This window comes from Neofelis nebulosa, chromosome 7 (genome assembly GCF_028018385.1).
Source record: "Neofelis nebulosa isolate mNeoNeb1 chromosome 7, mNeoNeb1.pri, whole genome shotgun sequence".
Classification (NCBI taxonomy): Eukaryota; Metazoa; Chordata; class Mammalia; order Carnivora; family Felidae; genus Neofelis; species Neofelis nebulosa.
The window spans coordinates 120,378,916-120,397,880 of NC_080788.1; the positions used below are offsets into that span (position 1 = coordinate 120,378,916).

Below are 18,965 nucleotides of genomic sequence, written 5' to 3' on the forward strand. Positions count from 1 at the left end.
CCTGAGATTGTGGGCTGCTTGAATGCCAGGACCTGGGCTACGCTTCCCTGTTGCTCCAGAGCCTGACACTTCATAGGTGCCCAGTGCATAGTTGGCAATCGGATGCCTGAATCCATGGCCTCGGGTCACCAAGGCATTATTAAATTCTTCCCAGCTGGCACTGACTACTACTGATCTCAAAGCCACAGATGTGCTTTTTGACTCCAGGGTCATTAGGCGATCCATCCTAAAAGAACTGGCAATCTAGGTGAGCTACTGCTGTCTCTGACTTGCTTCTGTCCAATGCAGTTCTGGTTCTGCTAGAAAAGACCTCCAGTTTTCTCTACAACCAAGTTTCCCAGGAGCATTCTAAGGTTCCAGCACCACCCGCTCCTAGCAAAGAGGTTGTGTATACACTGCAGATATGTCTTGGGTTTGTCATTCCTTAGACGGAGGCCAGGACAGCTGGGTTGTGTAGTCCTTTGAAGAGATTTCTGTGCTGCCCAAATAGGTAGCCATTAGCCACATGTAAAGGAAATGTAAAATTCATTTCATGATCACATTTCCGTGCTCAGGAGCCACATGTAGCTACCGGCCACCATACTGGACATTGCAGACCTACATACGTTTTCACCATCATAGAAAGTCTGTTGTGGGACGCCTGGGTGGCTCAGTCGGTTAAGCATCTGACTTCAGCTCAGAAGTCACAGCTCACAGTTTGTGAGTTTGGGTCCTTTGTCAGGCTCTGTGCTGATAGCTCAGAGCCTGGAGCCTGCTTCTATGTCTCCCTCTTTTTCTCTCTGCCCCTCCACTGCTCACGCTCTCTCTCTCTCTCTCTCTCTCTCTCTCTCTCTCTCTCTCAAAAACAAATAAACATTTAAAAAATTTAAAGAAAGAAAGAAAGCAAGCCTGTTGGACAATGCTGATTCTAGATGATCTTCAAACCCTTTTGAAACCTTTGGAGGAGAGGAGGAAGGAACTGAGTAGGATTGGACCCCTACCCCAAGTTCAACCAGAGCCACTCTACCTATGAGTTCAGATTTCAAGTTAGAATTCATTTGGGGAAAAAAAAAATCTCTATTGCTTTTTAGTTTTACAGTGCTTTTTGAAAAGACAGTAAATATAAACCGTATTTAAAACAAGCACGTTGTGAAAAACACATCTCCCCATTCCCCGACTCTCAGGTCACTAGTTACCAGCTTGTGGGAGCCACACGCCGTCCTACATCTTGCTTTTTCTCCCACTTCATTTATCTTGCGTCTCGTTCATATTGTTCACACAGATTTCACAGCTGCATACCATCCCACTGTATGGATATACCATAATTTATTTAGCCAGTCCCTGTGACGGACATTCCGTCCGTTGTTTCTGGTCTTTTTCTATTACAAACTACAGTTGTGATGAACAAACATCCTCGTATGCAACTCACTGTGCACGTACAAATATATCCGTAGAGTATGTTACTAGGGAGGGAATTGCTGGGTCAAAGGTTGCATGCATTTTTACTTTAATCTACAATGTTTAATATATGCAATTTAATATATATTGCTGAAGCGTCCCCCTAAAGTGGATGTAACAATGAGATCTTTTCCCCACACCCTCAGCAATGCTGTTAGCAGGCACGCAGGCTTCCTGCAGAGTAACAGTGGCTTCTCTTCGGAGAGGGCTTCCATTGTCTCCCTGCAATCCATCCCACCCTCCCACCTTCTCTTCTTGTCACTCCTGCCTCCTACCAAGAGCGATTAACATTTATGTATTTCTTTGAGCATTCGGCAGGCTCCTAGATACTGGTCTCAGTCCTTCACTTCCATGTCTCGAGTACTCTTCACAATAGTCTCATGAGGTGTAGGAACCATTCTTATTCCCATTTTACAGAGGAGAAGCCTGAGGCTTAGAGGTTCACTCATTCGTTCACGGTCACCTAGCCGGTTGGTAGCGGAGCTGGGAGGCAACACCAGGTCTATCTCACTTCAAAGCCTATGCTTATTGCCAATAGGCTCCCCCACACACCTCCCTGCCCTTGCCCCTTCTTTCTGCACGGACACCAGGTGTGCCCCTCCCCATTAATAGCCACCCTCCTCCCTTCAGTGCCTTTGCCCCCATGCCATGAGCCCTCCATTGCTTCTCACTCCCTCCTTCCTAGGGTCAGGGCACACACCTCCTCCTTTGCTGCCTCGGTTTCCTCTATTCTTGGCCTTGGGACTGCCCCACCTGCTGGCTCTGCCCAGCCTTCCCCCAGGTGATCACCTTTGCCCACAGGGCTGGGGAGGGAGAAAGCAACGGCTTCCGTCACCTGACCCTACTCAGCCAATTCGCGAAGACAAGATGTCAAGTTAATGAGCCTGTGGGCCTCTAATTAGCTGTCAATTACCTCAAATTAATCAACTCCTCGCCTAATTAAGCATTATCGGCAGGTGGGCACAAAGCAGACCATTGTGTGGGAGCCATGAGAAAAGCTGGGCTGGCAAACTTGGTTAGGATCAGCGCTGTGCACTGTGCCCGCCTCCCCACCGCTCTCAGCAGCCCTCCTGTCCCAGAGGCACTGGGGCCCTCTGCCCACCATGGTCCCCACACCCTGGGGACCCCCGGGACCTCTGGGCAACTGGGTGGACTGTGCCTCGCGAGAGGGAAGTACAGAGCTTGGAGGCAGGTGGGACAGCTGAAGTAAGGCAGTGGAAACTGTGGCCAGGCGGAGGAAGGCCATGGCCAAGGGGAGGGCTTCAAGATGGAGGTACCAGTTCCCGGCACTTGTTAGAGCTGGGGCAGGAGCTGCGCCCAGAGCTGGGACAGAGCGGAGGCCAGGTCATGGCTGGAAGTTCACGCCTGTGCGGGCAGGAGGACTGGTTTCCTCAATCTGGCCCTGCCACTCATGAGCTTTGTGACCCCAGGAAGTGACTTCACTTCTTTGATTCACGGTTTCCATCTCTGAAAATAATGAGAATGATTTTTAAAGGCACCTTATTGGATCTTTGTGAGGATTAAATGAGATCATGCCTGTGAAGCACCTGCCATGTGGTAAGTGTTCAATGGATTTTACTAGTGACTAAAGGAGGTAGGTGAGTGCCTCATCAGAGAAGCATTCAAACTATGTGATAGGTCCCCAGATTCTGCAGGACACTCCTGAAGAATGTGAGTGGAAGCTGGGGTGTCCTGGCTACAATCTGCTCTCCACCCTCCTCGTGTCCCAGCATCTTTGAGGGTGCAAACGAAGAGCCCTGGGTGCCATATGAGGTGCTCACCAGGTGCTAACCACAGGTCTCTAGTGACCAATTAGAAGACAGCAAATGAGGTACTTGGGTCTTGGGGCTGCAGAGCCTAGAGAATAGGGCATCTCCTGGCAGCCCCTGGGCACCTGAGCTCATACCCCTGACCATGGTCCTAGAGGCCGAACGGGATGCCCACTCTGCTTGGCACAGAGCAAGATGAGGCAGGGGGCCACTGGGTAGATGTGTGCCTCCACTGATGGTCCACACCCATCCAATTGTGCCCCCTCATTCCACTCCAATCATCCCTTGAAATCAACCCACCAGATTTCTCAGCTGCACCTCCCATCTTGACCCTGGCACAGGATACTCCCTGCTTCTTGGGGCAGCAGGGGTCCTCAGCCTTGCCTCTGAACTTGCAAACATCTTCCCCCTCCCTGGTTAAATCACTCAGTCATTTAGCAAACATTTATTGTGCCTACTAATTAAAGCTTGTAGTGTAAAGGGGGAGATGGTTGGCTAAACACTTACAAATCAGTAATGCACGCTCTGGAGATGTGAGGAACAGAAGGGAGCTGGGATTTATTAAGTATCTCCTGTATGCTGGTGGGAGTGGCAAAGCCAGATGTGGGTGCCTGTCCTTCTGAATCCTAGCCACCTCAAGCGATCAGGTCTATGCCCAGGGGTGAAGATGGAAATGAGGGGGTGGTCAGGTGGATGGTACCTCCACCCAGGCCTGGGCAGGTGAGGCCTCTCATGGAAAGGGAAGCTTGAGTTGAGCTTTGAAAGAGGCAATGTATTCCAGACAGAGGGACCAGCAAATGTGAAGGCCCAGAGGCATGCAAAGGGCATGAAAAGTTGAGGAAATAGAGAATATTTCCTGAGTAAGCTAGAGGAACCACAGTAAATGCTCACTGCCCGGGAAGCAAGAGCAGGATCTCAAAAGGGCCTTTCTAGTAGGAATCTGGGGAACCTTTGGAAGACTTGCCTAAACGCTCACCTCTCTTAGGGAGCTGGATTCCACAGGGATTGGATCCATTATTTAACCAAATGAGGCTGCTTGAGTGGATCTCCAGAAGGAGAGGGAAAGATCTGGAGGAGTGGGGCCTTCCTAAAACCCATGAAATCACACCATTCTGTAGTCCGCCTCCCAGGAGAAAGGCTTGCTTCTCTCTTTTGTGCCCCAAAGCACCTAACCTGGTGCAAGGCTGGCGAAATACCTGGGGAATGTAATATGTTTCTCCCTATTTCATACTGCCACGTACAGGGATGCCTGAGCTTGCGTTAAGCCCAGACAGATTTATCCCTCTGGAAATTTTGGACTTGAGACTCTTCCACCTGGGCTTGAATGGGGTGGGATGTAGGCCTGGGAGCCGAGGTGCAGCCATGGGGAGGAGGAGCTTAGGCAGCCAGACTGCAGGGGCAGGAGGCAGCAAAGAGAGCTGCAGTCCTATCTTTCCGGATCCATCCTGTCCCAGATACCACAAGGCCCCCGCGTCCTTGTGGTGCTTTCTTCCTTAAATAAGTCTAGGTATCTGTACTTGGACTCCCCTCCCCACCCCCGCCAGAATCCTCCACCCCAAAGCACTTGACATACACCCGACACACGCTGGCCTGGAACAGCCAGAGGAGCCCCAGTCCGTGGGTGGAAAGGCATTTTACAGACCAGCTCCAGCCAATGGAGCCACAGGAGCACCCAACTCGAGGGACACCCTCACCGACAGTACAGAGCCCAGTGAGAGTCTCAGTGAATATACTATACCCGTCTGTACCGTTATGTTTAATGTTGGTGTTTACCAAGATAGATAATGCATACACACAGTTTTTATTTATTTTTCGCTTCTTAAAGATTTTAAGTAATCTCCAAACCCAACGTGGGATTTGCCTTCACAACCCCAAGACCAAGAACTGCATGCTCCATCAACTGAGCCAGCCAGGTGCCCACATACACAGTTTTTAAAACCAAAATTAATACAGGGGCACTTGGGTGGCTCAGTTGGCTAAGCGTCCAACTTCGGCTCAGGTCATGATCTCTGGTTGGTGAGACTGAGCCCCACCTCGAGCTCTCTGCTCTCAGTGCAGAGCCTGCTTCGGATCCTCTGGCCACCTCTCTCTCTCTGCCCCTCCCCTCCCCTGCTCGAGCACGTGTTCTCCCTCTCTCAAAGGTGAATGAATAAACATTAAAAAAAATAATAAAACCAAATTAATACAAAAGGGTGCACAGTAGAATGTAGGCTTCTCTCACACTTTTGTTCTCAAGTCATCTGATTCCCTTTCCCACAATCAACCCATAACCATTCTTTCAGATACCCTTCCAGAAGTTTAAAAATAGCTATAGGGGCACCTGGGTGGCTCAGTCAGTTAAGCCTCCGACTCTTGATTTCCACTCAAGTCATGATCTCTTGGTTCCTGAGGAGGAGCCCCAAGCCTCTGAGGAGAAAGAAGCTTGGGCTTCTCTCTCTCCTCTCTCTGCCCCTCCCCCGCCCTCTATCTCTAAAAAAACACATTTTTATAAAGTTATATAATCAGTTGCCTTCTCATACACTAATAATGAAGCAACAGAAAGACAAATAAACTGATCCCATTTCACAATTGCACCAAGAATCATAAAATACCTAGGAATAAACCTAACCAAAGATGTAAAAGATCTATATGCTGAAAACTATAGAAAGCTTATGAAGGAAATTGAAGAAGAGACAAAGAAATGGAAAAACATTCCGTGCTCATGGATTGGAAGAATAAATATTGTTAAAATGTCAATACTACCGAAAGCAATCTACACATTCAATGCAATCCCAACCAAAATTGCACCAGCATTCTTCTCGAAGCTAGAACAAGCAATCCTAAAATATGTATGGAACCACAAAAGACCCCGAATAGCCAAAGTAATATTGAAGAAGACGACCAAAGCGGGAGGCATCACAATCCAACTTTAGCCTCTACTGCAAAGCTGTAATCATCAAGACAGCATGGTATTGGCACAAAAACAGACACATAGACCAATGGAATAGAAGAGAGACTCCAGAACTGGACCCACAAAAGTATGGCCAACTAATCTTTGACAAAGCAGGAAAGAATATCCAATGGAAAAAAGACAGTCTCTTTAACAAATGGTGCTGGGAGAACTGGACAGCAACATGCAGAAGAATGAAACTACGCCACTTTCTTATATCATTCACAAAAATAAGCTCAAAATGGATCCGGGACCTGAATGTGAGACAGAAAACCATCAGAACCCTAGAGGAGAAAGCAGGAAAAAACCTCTCTGACCTCAGCCGCAGCAATTTCTTACTTGACACATCCCCAAAGGCAAAGGAATTAAAAGCAAAAATGAACTATTGGGACCTCATGAAGATAAAAAGCTTCTGCACAGCAAAGGAAACAATCAACAAAACTAAAAGGCAACCAACGGAATGGGAAAAGATATTTGCAAATGACATATCGGACAAAGGGCTAGTATCCAAAATCTATAAAGAACTCACCAAACTCCACACCCGAAAAACAGATAATCCAGTGAAGAAATGGGCAGAAAACATGCATAGACACTTCTCTAAAGAAGACATCCAGATGGCCAACAGGCACATGAAAAGATGCTCAACGTCGCTCAACGTCGCTCATCAGGGAAATACAAATCAAAACCACACCCTGATACCACCTCACGCCAGTCAGAGTGGCTAAAGTGAACAAATCAGGAGACTATAGATGCTGGTGAGGATGTGGAGAAACGGGAACCCTCTTGCACTGTTGGTGGGAATGCAAACTGGCGCAGCCGCTCTGGAAAACAGTGTAGAGGTTCCTCAGAAAATTAAAAATACATCTACCCTATGACCCAGCAGTAGCACTGCTAGGAGTTTACCCAAGGGATACAGGAGTGCTGATGCACAGGGGCACTTGTACCCCAATGTTTATAGCAGCACTCTCAACAACAGCCAAATTATGGAAAGAGCCTAAATGTCCATCAACTGATGAATGGATAAAGAAATTGTGATTTGTATACACAATGGAATACTACTTGGCAATGAGAAAGAATGAAATACGGCCTTCTGTAGCAACATGGGTGGAACTGGAGAGTGTTATGCCCAGTGAAGTAAGTCATACAGAGAAAGACAGATACCATATGTTTTCACTCTTATGTGGATCCTGAGAAACTTAACAGAAGACCATGGGGGAGGGGAAGGAGAAAAAAAAAAAAAAAAGAGAGAGGGAAGGAGCCAAAACATAAGAGACTTGAAAATTGAGAACAGGGGCGCCTGGGTGGCTCAGTCGGTTAGGCGGCCGACTTCGGCTCAGGTCATAATCTCGCGGTCCGTGAGTTTGAGCCCCGTGTCGGGCTCTGTGCTGACAGCTCAGAGCCTGGAGCCTGTTTCCGATTCTGTGTCTCCCTCTCTCTGATCCTTCCCTGTTCATGCTCTGTCTCTCCCTGTCTCAAAAATAAATAAAACGTTAAAAAAAATTTTTTTTAAATAAATAAAAAAAATTTAAAAAAAAGAAAATTGAGAACAAACTGAGGGTTGATGGAGGGGTGGGAGGGAGGGGAAAGTGGGTGATGGGCCTTGAGGAGGGCACCTGTTGGGATGAGCACTGGGTGCTGTATGGAAGCCAATTTGACAATAAATTTCATATTTTAAAAAATGACATAAAATCATCACAGCCAAAAGGAGCCTAAGGAGACCTAACTACTAAATGACATACGGTGTTCTGTGGGAGATCACGGGGCAGAAAAAAAGGACTTTAAGTCAAAACTAAGGGACACTGAAAAAAGCACCAACTTTAGTTAGCAGTGTATCAATCTTAGTTCATTAACAAATACACTCATGCCAGATGTTGATACGGGGGAGAGAAGGGGTTTTGTATCAAACTCTGCAATCTCACAAATCTTCTGTACGGTTAAAGCTGCTCTACAAAAATAGTGTTGACTTAAAAATAATTTAAAAACCTATACCACTGCTGCAATTAATAAAACATCACTTCATGTAAGGGCATTGCTGAGTGTCTAACAGCGTTGGGTCACCCTGTAGGTTTCTGAATCAAACGGAAGAAGGAAAAGTACATCCCCGAGGAACTCTGGATTTTTTTTTTTTTTTACCTTTTATTATTATTTTTTTTAATATGAAATTTATTGTCAAATTGGTTCCCATACAACACCCAGTGCTCATCCCAACAGGTGCCCTCCTCATTTAAACGGTTGTTCGGATTGAAAAGGGGGAACCACTGGCCTGGCCCCACCGTCTGTTCACCGCGAGGAAACTGAGGCTAGAAAGGGGGATTCCTCGTGCCTCGTCGCACACTGTCACCTGGGGATCCTCCAGGTCCCGCGCTGCCAGCCTGGGTCAATCAATGCTCGCGGGTGCCTGGGCTGCGGGCCGGGTCAACAAGAGGTAAGACCTTCTCGGTTCAACAGACCGGCGTGCAAGCTGAAGGAAAGTCGCTCTCACGACGGAAGTCAGGCGCTGGTGGGGAAGGGACGCCTTTAGGGTCCTCGGCGCCCCTCCGCCCGCCGCTTGGGAGGAACGAGGTCGGGGCGCGCCCTCCGGGAGCCCCGCGGCCCCAGCCGGGCCTTCCCGCCGGCGCCCGGCCCGGAGGGGGCTTCCTCGCCTTCACCGCTAGAGGGAGCCGGGAGCCGCCCGCCCTTCACCGCCGCGGGCTCCGCGAGGCTCCGGACCAGTCGTTAGGCCTCAGGCACCTCGCCCCGTGGCCTGGCCCTCCCCTGTGAAAACCCTGCGGTGCTCCTGCCCCGGTTTTCTACATTAGGACACAGAGAGGCCAGCAGATGCGTCCGGGGTGGCACAGCTAAGGCTCAGCCGACCCAGGGGGTCCGATCCTCCACGCGTCAGGGGCTCTCCCTCAGGGTCTCGAGCACCCTCACTGTCTGTAGCCTCCTGTCTAGATGGGGAAACCGAGGCACAGAGCACTGCTAGGGTAGACTGTGTGTGGGTGGCCTAGTCTGTCAGGGGTAGGCAGGAGGCTAAGGCTAGGAGGCCAGTCCCCCCCGACAGATGATCACAGTAGGAAAGCCTGTTGGGGGCAGAGGGTGCCAGCCTGCCTTAAGGTGGGGGTGGGGGCGCTGCTAGTGACTCTCTCCTGGGGATGGGTGACAGCTGCAGCCTCCGGTGGGGAGCCAGAGGCCCCACACACTAATAACTTTCACTCACTGCCTGAAGGCTAATCCCATTACTCTGCTGGACCCTCTGGGACCACCCTCCCTAACCCTCCATAATCCCCTGCCTCCCTCTGGGAATGGTCCAAGGCCCTACCCACGGGCCTTGCCAGCCCCATATACTTGCAGACCTCATCCCCTCAGGCCCCGTCAGACGCCTGTGCCTACCCACACCTGATTCCTGGGGCCCCAAAGAGACAGCCAGGGGGGCCGGAGGCCCAACCTTCCTGACTTACCTCCCCTGTCAGCCCTGTCCCTGTCTCCCAGTCCCCAAGGCACCTTCCCCAAATGGCCTCCAGCTGGGCTCCAGGTTTTATGAACCTCCTGTCCCTTTGTAAGCAGGCGTCGGTCTTAGTTTTGTTGAAGGAATTGTCAGGAGAGAGCTTGGGTCCAAGGTATTTTTATCGCTAAAGTGGAGACAGGAGCACCCACTTTACGGTCGGTCTGCTGATCCACCGAGATGCGATATAGCAAGTGTTTAGGGGACACACTGAGGTGTCAGTGGCCTCTGTAATTATTATCGGCAGGACGACAGGTCAGATATGCAAAGGAAGTGGATTTAGTCTGTGTTTCCAGAAGAAAGCCTCATGGCCTGAGGCAAATGTTAGTCGGGGCGGGGGGGGGGGGGGGGGGGGGGGGGGGGGTAGATTGGACTCACAGAGAGTCCTCACCCTGGTGATAGGAGCCACTAGGTAACCAGGCTCTTCCTCTGCTACTTTTCCATGCTCCACCAGCATGGCTCAGAGGTTCTTGAGCCTCAACCTCCATCCCTTCATGAAGCAGACTGGAAACTAAGGTTAAGAGTCAGCTACACAGTGGTGGAGCTGGAATCAAACAAAGCTCTGACTCTGGAATTCTCCAGGACATTTATTTCACTGCCTCTCAGGATCCACTTCTAAGGAGGAGGACCTGATGGGCCTGGGAGCTGCCCCCCAAAAAGCAGTGGGCTCCCCACTTGCCAGAAGCATTCAAAGTGATGCTGAGGGACAACCTAACCAGTCGGGAGCCCTGAGGTCCCATGATAGGCCCCAATCCCCTCAGCGTTCCCCAGTCACCCGTTTCCAGGCAGGGCCAGCTCAATGCCCCCCTCCTCAGCCTGGGCACAGGAGGGGCCCCCTTTGGCCCTCAGCCTCCCTCTCCCCTACCTTCTGCTATTCCTCATTTACATAAATTATCTCTCCCCAATTATCCATCCAGCTGTCCCAACGGTGATCTGTGAATGAATTAAAAACGGAATATAATTTAATAATGGCTGATTAGAAGGAGATTAGTTGTTATATAAAAAGGAAAAGCCAAGAGCCAGCTAGTTGCCCTTAATCTCAGCCAATACCGTCGTTATTCAGGGGAGACTACCCTGGCCACCATCAGGCTAGGCAGGCCCGGGGGGCAAGCTTTAGAGGAGAGCCCAGGTGGGGTCAGACCACCCCAGAGAGGAGATCAGGGAGGGCACTGGGAGCCTGAGCTTGAGCCCTATCTCAGCCGTGGGCCTGGGCAGCTCCTATTACTTCCCTGGGCCTTACTCCTTCCTTCTAGGTGGTCTCTGGGCTCCTTTCTTGCTCTGAGTTCTAGGTGCCCTCAAATCAAACACCTTCTCCCAAGGCCACAGGGACAGATCCTGCCTGCCCCTGCTAGGCGTAATACCTGGGTGTTCAGGAGCTTGGTGTTCAGGCCCTGCCTCCCAGGAACACACAGGAGTTGGGGATGTAGACCTCAGGAGGGCATCTGCCTGCCTGGGGTAGGCAGTCAGAGAAGAGATGGAGGCTGGTTGCACCAGGAAGGCTCCATGGAGGAGAGTCTGGCCAAGAGAAAGTAGAGTGAGTACCCAGCAGAGCCTCTGGGCCCCCTTAACCTCAGCTGAACGACTGGGCCTAGTGGAGGGGACATGTCTCTGAGATTCCCATTCATTCTTCCACTCTCAGCTCACATACACCTCCTCCAGGAAGCCTTCTCTGACCTTCCCAGCCTTGGTGTCTCCACAGTGCTCCCATAATGCCCTATGCTTTCTCAGTGCACTTAGCACATCTGCATACAGGCATTCATCTCCTAGCCTGTGAGCTCCTGGAGGACAGGGACCATGGCTGTTTTCATCTCTGCATCATCAGTGCCAGGTACACCATAGTTCCTCAACAACTGAGCAACTATTGAGTAAAGATGCCTCCTCCAAAAAGCCTTCTGTGGCTGCCCTCATGTAGGTTTAGTGAGCCTTTCGATGCTCCCCAAACACTCTACGATTATGCCTTTAAAAACAGGGCGAGACACTTACAGAGAAGTAATATACATAAACAAAGAGTTACAGATAAAGATGGACGGACATACAGCAAGGTGGTTCAGAGGACAGGCTCAGTCAGACTGCCTGGGTGTGAATCCCAGGTCCACCACTTATAACTGTGTGACCTTGAGCATGTTACTGTTCTCTCTGTGCCTCAGTTTCCTCATCTGTGAAGTGGATGTGTTCAATAGTATTTCCTCCCTCTTAGGGTCTTTATGAGCTTGCCACACCGTGTTGTTTTCTCCCCAGCTGTGGGCTCTCTGAGGACAGGACTCTTCAGCTCTCTGTCGATGGTACTGGATGGACAGACCGGCCCATATGGGGCTATCTCCAGCAGTCCCAGCTGCTGCTTTCACACCGAAGGTCCCAAGGGGGCGCACTCTGTGCAAGAAGGACCAATAGGTCTCACCCAACACTGATGGAGGCTTGAGGCCAGACTTGGAATCCCCACCCTTCTCGAAGCAGCTCACAGATTCCTGGAGGAGTAACATGCCTGTAAGAGGGGCCTGACCCCCACAGCTTGTGTCTGGGCACTGTGTCCCGTGTGGCTGACATCCGAGGATGTCTGCCAGGAAGGAAGGAAATAGGCACACTGACCTGGGAGGGAAGGCCGAAGAACCCTCGAGCAGCAGCCCACTCAGGCATTTGGGGCCATCGCGGAGCAGCGGGCAAAAGGAACGTGGTCTGCAGTGCCACAGGCTGGGGACGGCTGGAGTGGATGCCAGAGGAAGCTGATCACCTCAGAACGTGAGGTGGTACAAAGTGTGTGCACACTAGGTAAGTATTTGCTGATTGGCTAACCAGGAAGCTCCAGAATTTTTCAAACTCTCCTAATTGTAAAAACCTTGATTCCTTATGTTCGGAGAGGGGCCTGGGAACCTGTATATTTGACAAGACACCCCCTCGCCCCAGGTAAGCCCCATGAATAGGAGGTTCCCGCTGCCCTCCCATCCCCCAGGCCTGGGAGCTGCCGTGCCCTTGCCTTCCAGCACCCTCTGACTCCCCCTGGTGCCCCCGCTCCACGCACACCCAGCCCAGGCCAGCCTCACTCACTTGCAGAACAATCTTCCTGGAGGAGCCCAGAGCATGTCTGTCCATATTGCGGCAGGAGGCCTCCCAGGCTAGCCTGGGCTGTGGGATAATTTGATATTCAAATCCTGGCAAAGACCTGCTTCAAGTTGCTGCAAATTAAGCTGATTTTGTCCCTCCGAATGAGGGATTTGCTTCTGTGGATCAACCCTTCCCAGGACTTGATGAGGTCAGGATTAGAGCTGGAGGGACAGAGAGAAAAGCCCGAGGCAGGAGGCTTGAGGTCTGGAGAGGTGATGGGAGGGGGAGCCCAGGTCCCAGGGGCCTGTTACCGACCCTGGAGTTCAGGAAGGTTCCCAAGGTCTCAAAAATCAGCTCTTCCCAGTGATGGCAGGGCCTCTGGGCCCCAAATGGGCTGACCTCACCCCTGTGTTCCCAGGAGAGCCCAGCCCCATCCCATTCCCGAGGCCATTTGTGGACCTCATCTAATCTTTCCAAGCACCTGTGAGCCAGGGCACCACTGATCACCCCATTTCACTGATAAGGAAATGAAGGCTACAAGAGGTAAGAAGAGGCTCCACCAGCCACAGATAACCTGGCCTCAACCACTGCCACCAGCGTGCTGTGTGACCTTGAGCATGAGGCCTCTCTGAGCCTCCTCGGAAGGAGTATCGACCGTGCATGCACAGTGGCGGGCGCATGGCAAGCAATCCACCGAACATCAACCAAGGTTACTACCCACAGAGTAAGCACTCCATAAATGTCGGCCAAGGTTACTAGTCAGAGCAGGGATTGGAAGCTAGTCTGTTCTGGGCCTCGCAGACAGTCGTTCCCCGCCTTCTCCTGGAGGTCTGTGCCTGCTCCCGACTCTACCCCTCCTGACAGGACCCCCTCCCTGGAAGAACCTCATTTCCATCTGTTTTATCAAGGCCTGTACTGTATATTGCAGCCATTTCAAATTGCACCATTAAAGATTTTATGCTGGAGACGTTAAAATTAAAAAGATCTATGTGCAAAGAGTCACAACGAATTTAATCAACTTGATTTAATAGAAAACAGCAAATGGAATTTATGATGCTCCAAAAGACAAGGGAATTTTTTTTCAACAAAAAATAATAAAAATCACTTTGTGGAAAACAGAAAGTAGAGTGGGGTGGGGGGAGCTCCCCATCTGAGAGTTTATCAGAACCTAATCCGCAGTGAACAAGCCCAGTTGGGGCTGTTTGCCCACTAATCCCAGCTGCCATTAAAATATTAAAGATAAATCTAATCGTCTCTTTATCCAAAATAAGCGACTTTTGTGTGGGGAGAAAACATCTAACCCTTTGGGAGGAGAATTAGTCCTAATGCATCAAATGGAATTCGGTCCAGGCTGGGGCGAAATAGGGTTTAGAGGCAAATGAGATGGTAATAGAAATAAAACCCAGAATAACAAATTAAAAACCCTCATTTACACGAATTAAAAGGGCTCACAAAAGGGCTGGAAGCCCAGCCCTACCCTCCTCAGCCCTCTGCCCACGCCCCCCTCCCCTGGTCTCACAGGCCTAGCTTGTCACCCGCCTGCAGGCCCAGGGAGAGGACCCATGGTCTCACCTCGCCCCCTCAACTTGTGCCTCACACCTCTCTGCAGCCCTCCCCAGCTTCCCTCTCCAAGCCCAAGCTGGGCTCCAGAAGGCTCTGACTGAGCCTGTAGTCAGCTCCCCACACCCCTTGCGTGGGCTTCTGTCCCACTGCTGTCTCTTGCTACATGAGGTCTTGGTTTCATTTCTGAAACTCCCTGGGCCCCTGTTTACTTCCTAAGAAAATGGGGATAATACTAGCCTCTCATCCTCTGGCCTTAACCCCTCTGCTCTTCCCTGGATTCAACAAGATGACATCAGGACAGCCCCCAGCTCTGTGCCTGATCCACGGTGACCACTCAATTGTCAAGTCTGGTCAAGCTCTCCCTTGAGGCTCCCCAGGCAGCTCAAGCACTTTCAGGACCCTGGGGAGGTCAGGTCTGTGCCCCAGAAGAAGGAAAGCTTAGCAGAGAGTCCGATAGGGAGGCAGAGATGGGCAGACAGAAATAATTTTGAGTAACTAGGTGAGGTCACCCCCTGAGTTGTCATTAAAGAGGACTGTGGCCACCCCAGATCATCAGGCTTCTCACTAAGCAGCTCTCTGTCCCTTAAGGTTGCCCTAGCATTGGCTTTGTGGTTCCCCCTTCATGGTGACATTTCAGGGGCTCTGATATACCTGGGGACACCTACTCACCTTCTGGTCTAGGTCTGAATCCCCTACATTAAAATCACACTCTTTGCCTCAGTGGCTGGATGCTTATCGAAGGAGATAGAGTCTCCTTCCAGCGGGGTCAAGGGCCCCTCTGTGAGTCATCACGGGTTGACAGAGACAGACAAGTGTGACAAACCCCTTCCTGGGAACCTGTTTGGACTGCAGTGGGGAGGGGTGAGAAGGGGGCCTTCATGCCTGAGGTACCCCATCACCCCACTGGTCTCTCCCCCAACCCCAGGAGAGCCACAATGCATCTCTGACCTCCCCCAGCCTTCTTAACAAATCCACTTGAACAGGAAACTCATGTTGACAGCATTTTATTATGGGATATTAAGTGGAATTGGATTGCAGGCTAAACCTTCCCTGGCTGGCTTTCTGTGCTCGGCTGGCCTCCTCCCCACTGTGCCCACCACAGTCCCTCCTCCCTCTGGTGTGTGCTGGGAAGGGGTCTCTCCTCCCATCCCCTTCAACACCTCCCCCTACCTCAACCCTTGGCTGTGCCAAGTGGTGATTCTAAGCAAGAGGAAATTGGTATGGGTGGGAGGGTGGAGAAGACGACCTTCTCCACGAGATGATAAAGGGACACATAAGGAGGTGTTGGGTGGGATGAGATTTTTCCAGACAGGCATCCTAAACCTGAGTTTTGATGGGAATGCACTAAGAGGAGATGGTCACAGGTGAAGGAGTTGGGAGGTCCATTGCTGCAAGCTGTCTTAGGACCTGGGCAAGGAGGTGGGTTCCTAGACTAATACACGGTTCTGGTTAGCAAACATTAAAGAATCATCATACAGGATTAGAAATAAGTAGAACATTTGTGAGTGCCTACCATGTACCAGGCACCATGGCAAGTGTTTTACATACATTGTCTCATTTAATCCTCAAACCCTGTAACATGGATTCTTTAATTAACCCTATTTACAAAAGAGGAAATTGAGGCTCCCAGAGGTCAAGTCAACCTGAGATGGCATAGCTCGTAGTATTGAAGCCAGGTCTCACCCCAGCCATCTGACTCCAGAACTGTGCTTTTGGCCACTCCACCATAATACCTCATATCAGGTGCTGTACCAACCACTTATGACAAAATGGGCAAGGTATATAGTCTTTGGTGCCAGATGGCTGGCCAGACAGTGGATGCATTTCTCCACGATTCTTCCCTCTCTCCACTCTTGGCATAAACTTCCCTTGTGGAGGGATTTTTTTGCCCCGCTCCATTGCCTTCCGCCTTGGTCATGTGACTGGCTTCAGCCAATGGAATTCGGCAGATATGACCCAAGCAAAAACTTGAAATGGGCTTGTGTGGTCTGGCTGTCTCTGCTCCTTGTGACCTTGGCCAGGAGAAGAGTATGGCTCGGTAGCCACCGGGTCTGAGGTGAGATGTATGAAGCAGAACTGGACCAACCTGCAGTTCAGAGCCAAGCCTAGCTGTGCCTGGACCCTAGGACCCTGAGCAAGAGATAAACTCCCTGAGATGCAGATGTTGTCTGTTATGCCAGGTATGCAGAAGCTATGGAGTTGAACTTGGATGGCCTTTCCAAGAAAGACTACCTATTCAGGTGCAAGAGTGTGGTTAGCAGACAGCCTCCAGCTGCAGCCTCTTAGAGATCCACAACAGCACCCTCCCCAACATTCCAGCTTTATTAAGATATAATTGACATATAACATTGTATAAGTTTGAGGTATACAACATGATGATTTGATACATTTATAAGTTGCAAAACGATCATCACCATAGCATTAACTACCACCTCCATCCCATCACATAATTATCATTTCTTTTTTGTGGTGAATACAGTTAAAATCTCTTGTAACATTCAAGTATATGGCACAGTATTGTTAGTTATAATCCCCCACTGCAGTGTTTGAGGGAGTCTGCCTGGCAGGGTCAGGGGGACTGGGGCTTGGCTATTTCTGCCCAACTCAAGGATCCTTTACTGGGCAATCTGCTCCAGAGCTCCCTGTTAGATTGGCTGAGACTTTGCGAGATCTGCATCCTGGTCTAAGGCTCTTCCTGTCCAGCCCTGCTTCCTCCCCCTTACCTTTCACAGGTGTTACCCACCACCCAAATAAATCACTTGCACTCGTAACCCTGCCTTGGCACGTGCTTCCTTAGAGAACCCGAACTGTCTTATTGCCACAAAGCCTAATCTGGGTTCAAATACTGACTACACAATTTGCTAGCTGCTGGACCATAACCATACTGTGACTCAGTTTCCTCATCTTTAGAAAGAAGGTAACAGTAACACCCATCTCATAGGTTTTTTTGTGAGTATCGAATAAGATGATTCAGGTACAGGGCTCAGCAAAATGCCTGGCACATAGTAAGCACTCAATAAATGTTAATGGAGATTGCCAGAGGTAGTTGTAAATCTCAATAAATAAATGCTATCTATCTATGAATTCTATATAGTAAAATGCCAAGTCAACAGATATAAATCTAGGGTGGGTCTTAAAAGACTGGAGAGTGAGAAAGGTGGGCAGCTGAGTTGCAAGTGAGGACAAGTATAAAGCAGAAAAAAATGAAAGCTTACAAATGAGACGGTTGATATATTCTGAGCCATCGTTTGATGAAAAAAGATGACCGGAAAAAAGATGACCAGATTTCTGTACGATCCTTCACCATCTTCTAAACACTTTCATGCATACTTTTCTTTGAGAGCTCTCTAACAAAGCCATTTTACAGGTAAAGGAACTGAGGCACAGGGAAGCTTCCTGTGAGTTAGAGCACACAAGCAAGTACCAGAGGCAGGAACAGAACCATGCCTGTAGCTTTCCCTGCATAGAAGATGTATGGAAAAAGCACCAAAACAAAAAAGTAAGGGGCTTCCTGCAACAAATCAAAGCTAGATCACTGCACAAGCCACCACTCAAGATGCTGAAGGTGGTCGTCTAGATGGCAGGAGAAAGAATAGGATTAGTGAGCATCAAGGTCTATAAGGTTGGAGACGAGAGACAGATCCAAGAGATCCCCAGCTATCAAAACTCGGGAAAAGCCGATCTCTGCTCTGATGGCAAGCCCTTCAACTTTTCCCCAGGTCAAAACATTTGGTTTCAAATCCGTCTTCATTCTATCAGTGAGGAGTTGCTTATGTGATAGACCAGAAAACAGTGGTTTAAACACTGGTGGAAGATAGGAGATGGAAATTTATTTCTCCCTATGTAAAAAACAAACAAACAAACAAACAACCTCAGCAGGGCAGCGCAGGGTTGATACGGTGGCATGGTGGTTCTGGGTCTTCGGGCACCCAGATTCCTGTTCTTTAGTCCACTCTCCTAATCTTAGCTTCCATCCTCAAGGTCACCTAATAGTCTAAAACAGCTCTTGAGGCACTAGCCATCATGTCTGTGTTCTAGACAGGAAGCTAGAGGAAAGGTAGAAGGAGCAAAAAGGATGTTTAGGAAATATCTTAAGGTTTTTGCTCACATGCCGTTGGCGAGAACTTTACCAAAGGGACCCTCCTAGCTGCAAAGGAGGCTGGGAAATGTAGTCTTTTAGCTACAGACGTCACCACTCTGAATAAAATTAGGGTGCTGATGCTCAGGAAAAAAGGGAAAAGGGAAACTGAGTGGGCAACCAGCAGTCTCATCCATACCACAGACCCATAACTTATGAAGAGACCTCTCTTCAAACCCTTCTGTCTGTAACCCCTTCCTAATCACAGCTCAAATGTGGCCCAAATAAGATTATTAAGGGAAACGAGTTCCCAGGCTGGATGGCACTGGGGAGTAGAGTTAGGTACTAGACTCACATCTTATAATAGCTCGGGATCTGGGTTATAAATGACTCTCTCTGGTTTGACTCAAAAAGGAATTTACTGCTCCTCTCTCTTCTCCACCATCATGGGGTGTGTGGTTGCCTATTCCTCACTATGTGTTTTCACAAGACTTGCAGGATCAAAAGATTCCTGGCTAAGAAACAAAAGCAGAATTGTCCCATTCCCTGGTGGATTCAGATGAAAACTGGTAATGAAATCAGGTTAAACTCCAAGAGGAGACACTGCAGAAGAATCAAGCCGGGTATATAAGGGGTCACACATGAGATGATACACATTTATGCTGT

General features: G+C 49.7%; 1 protein-coding gene and 1 long non-coding RNA gene across 4 annotated transcripts in view; one reads left to right on the forward strand and one right to left on the reverse strand.

Annotated features, from left to right (window-relative positions):
* LOC131517488 (uncharacterized) overlaps window positions 1-12,798 on the reverse strand; it is a 33,926-nt gene extending 21,128 nt beyond the window's left edge. Inside the window, exons 1-2 of one of the 3 annotated variants that reach the window (XR_009264612.1) lie at window positions 12,662-12,798; window positions 8,477-8,632 (exon numbers count right to left, since the gene is read on the reverse strand). This is a non-coding gene — a long non-coding RNA (uncharacterized LOC131517488). Of the gene's footprint in view, window positions 1-8,476; window positions 9,407-10,980; window positions 11,211-12,661 lie in introns of those variants that run through there. The other 2 variants (XR_009264613.1, XR_009264611.1) reach the window with 2 other exon arrangements.
* Window positions 12,799-18,774: 5,976 nt separating this feature from the next.
* Window positions 18,775-18,965, forward strand: LOC131518255 (large ribosomal subunit protein eL39-like). Its single transcript, XM_058740823.1, has one exon. It carries the CDS (start codon window positions 18,775-18,777, stop codon window positions 18,928-18,930), a length of 156 nt encoding a protein of 51 aa, XP_058596806.1. The 3' UTR covers window positions 18,931-18,965.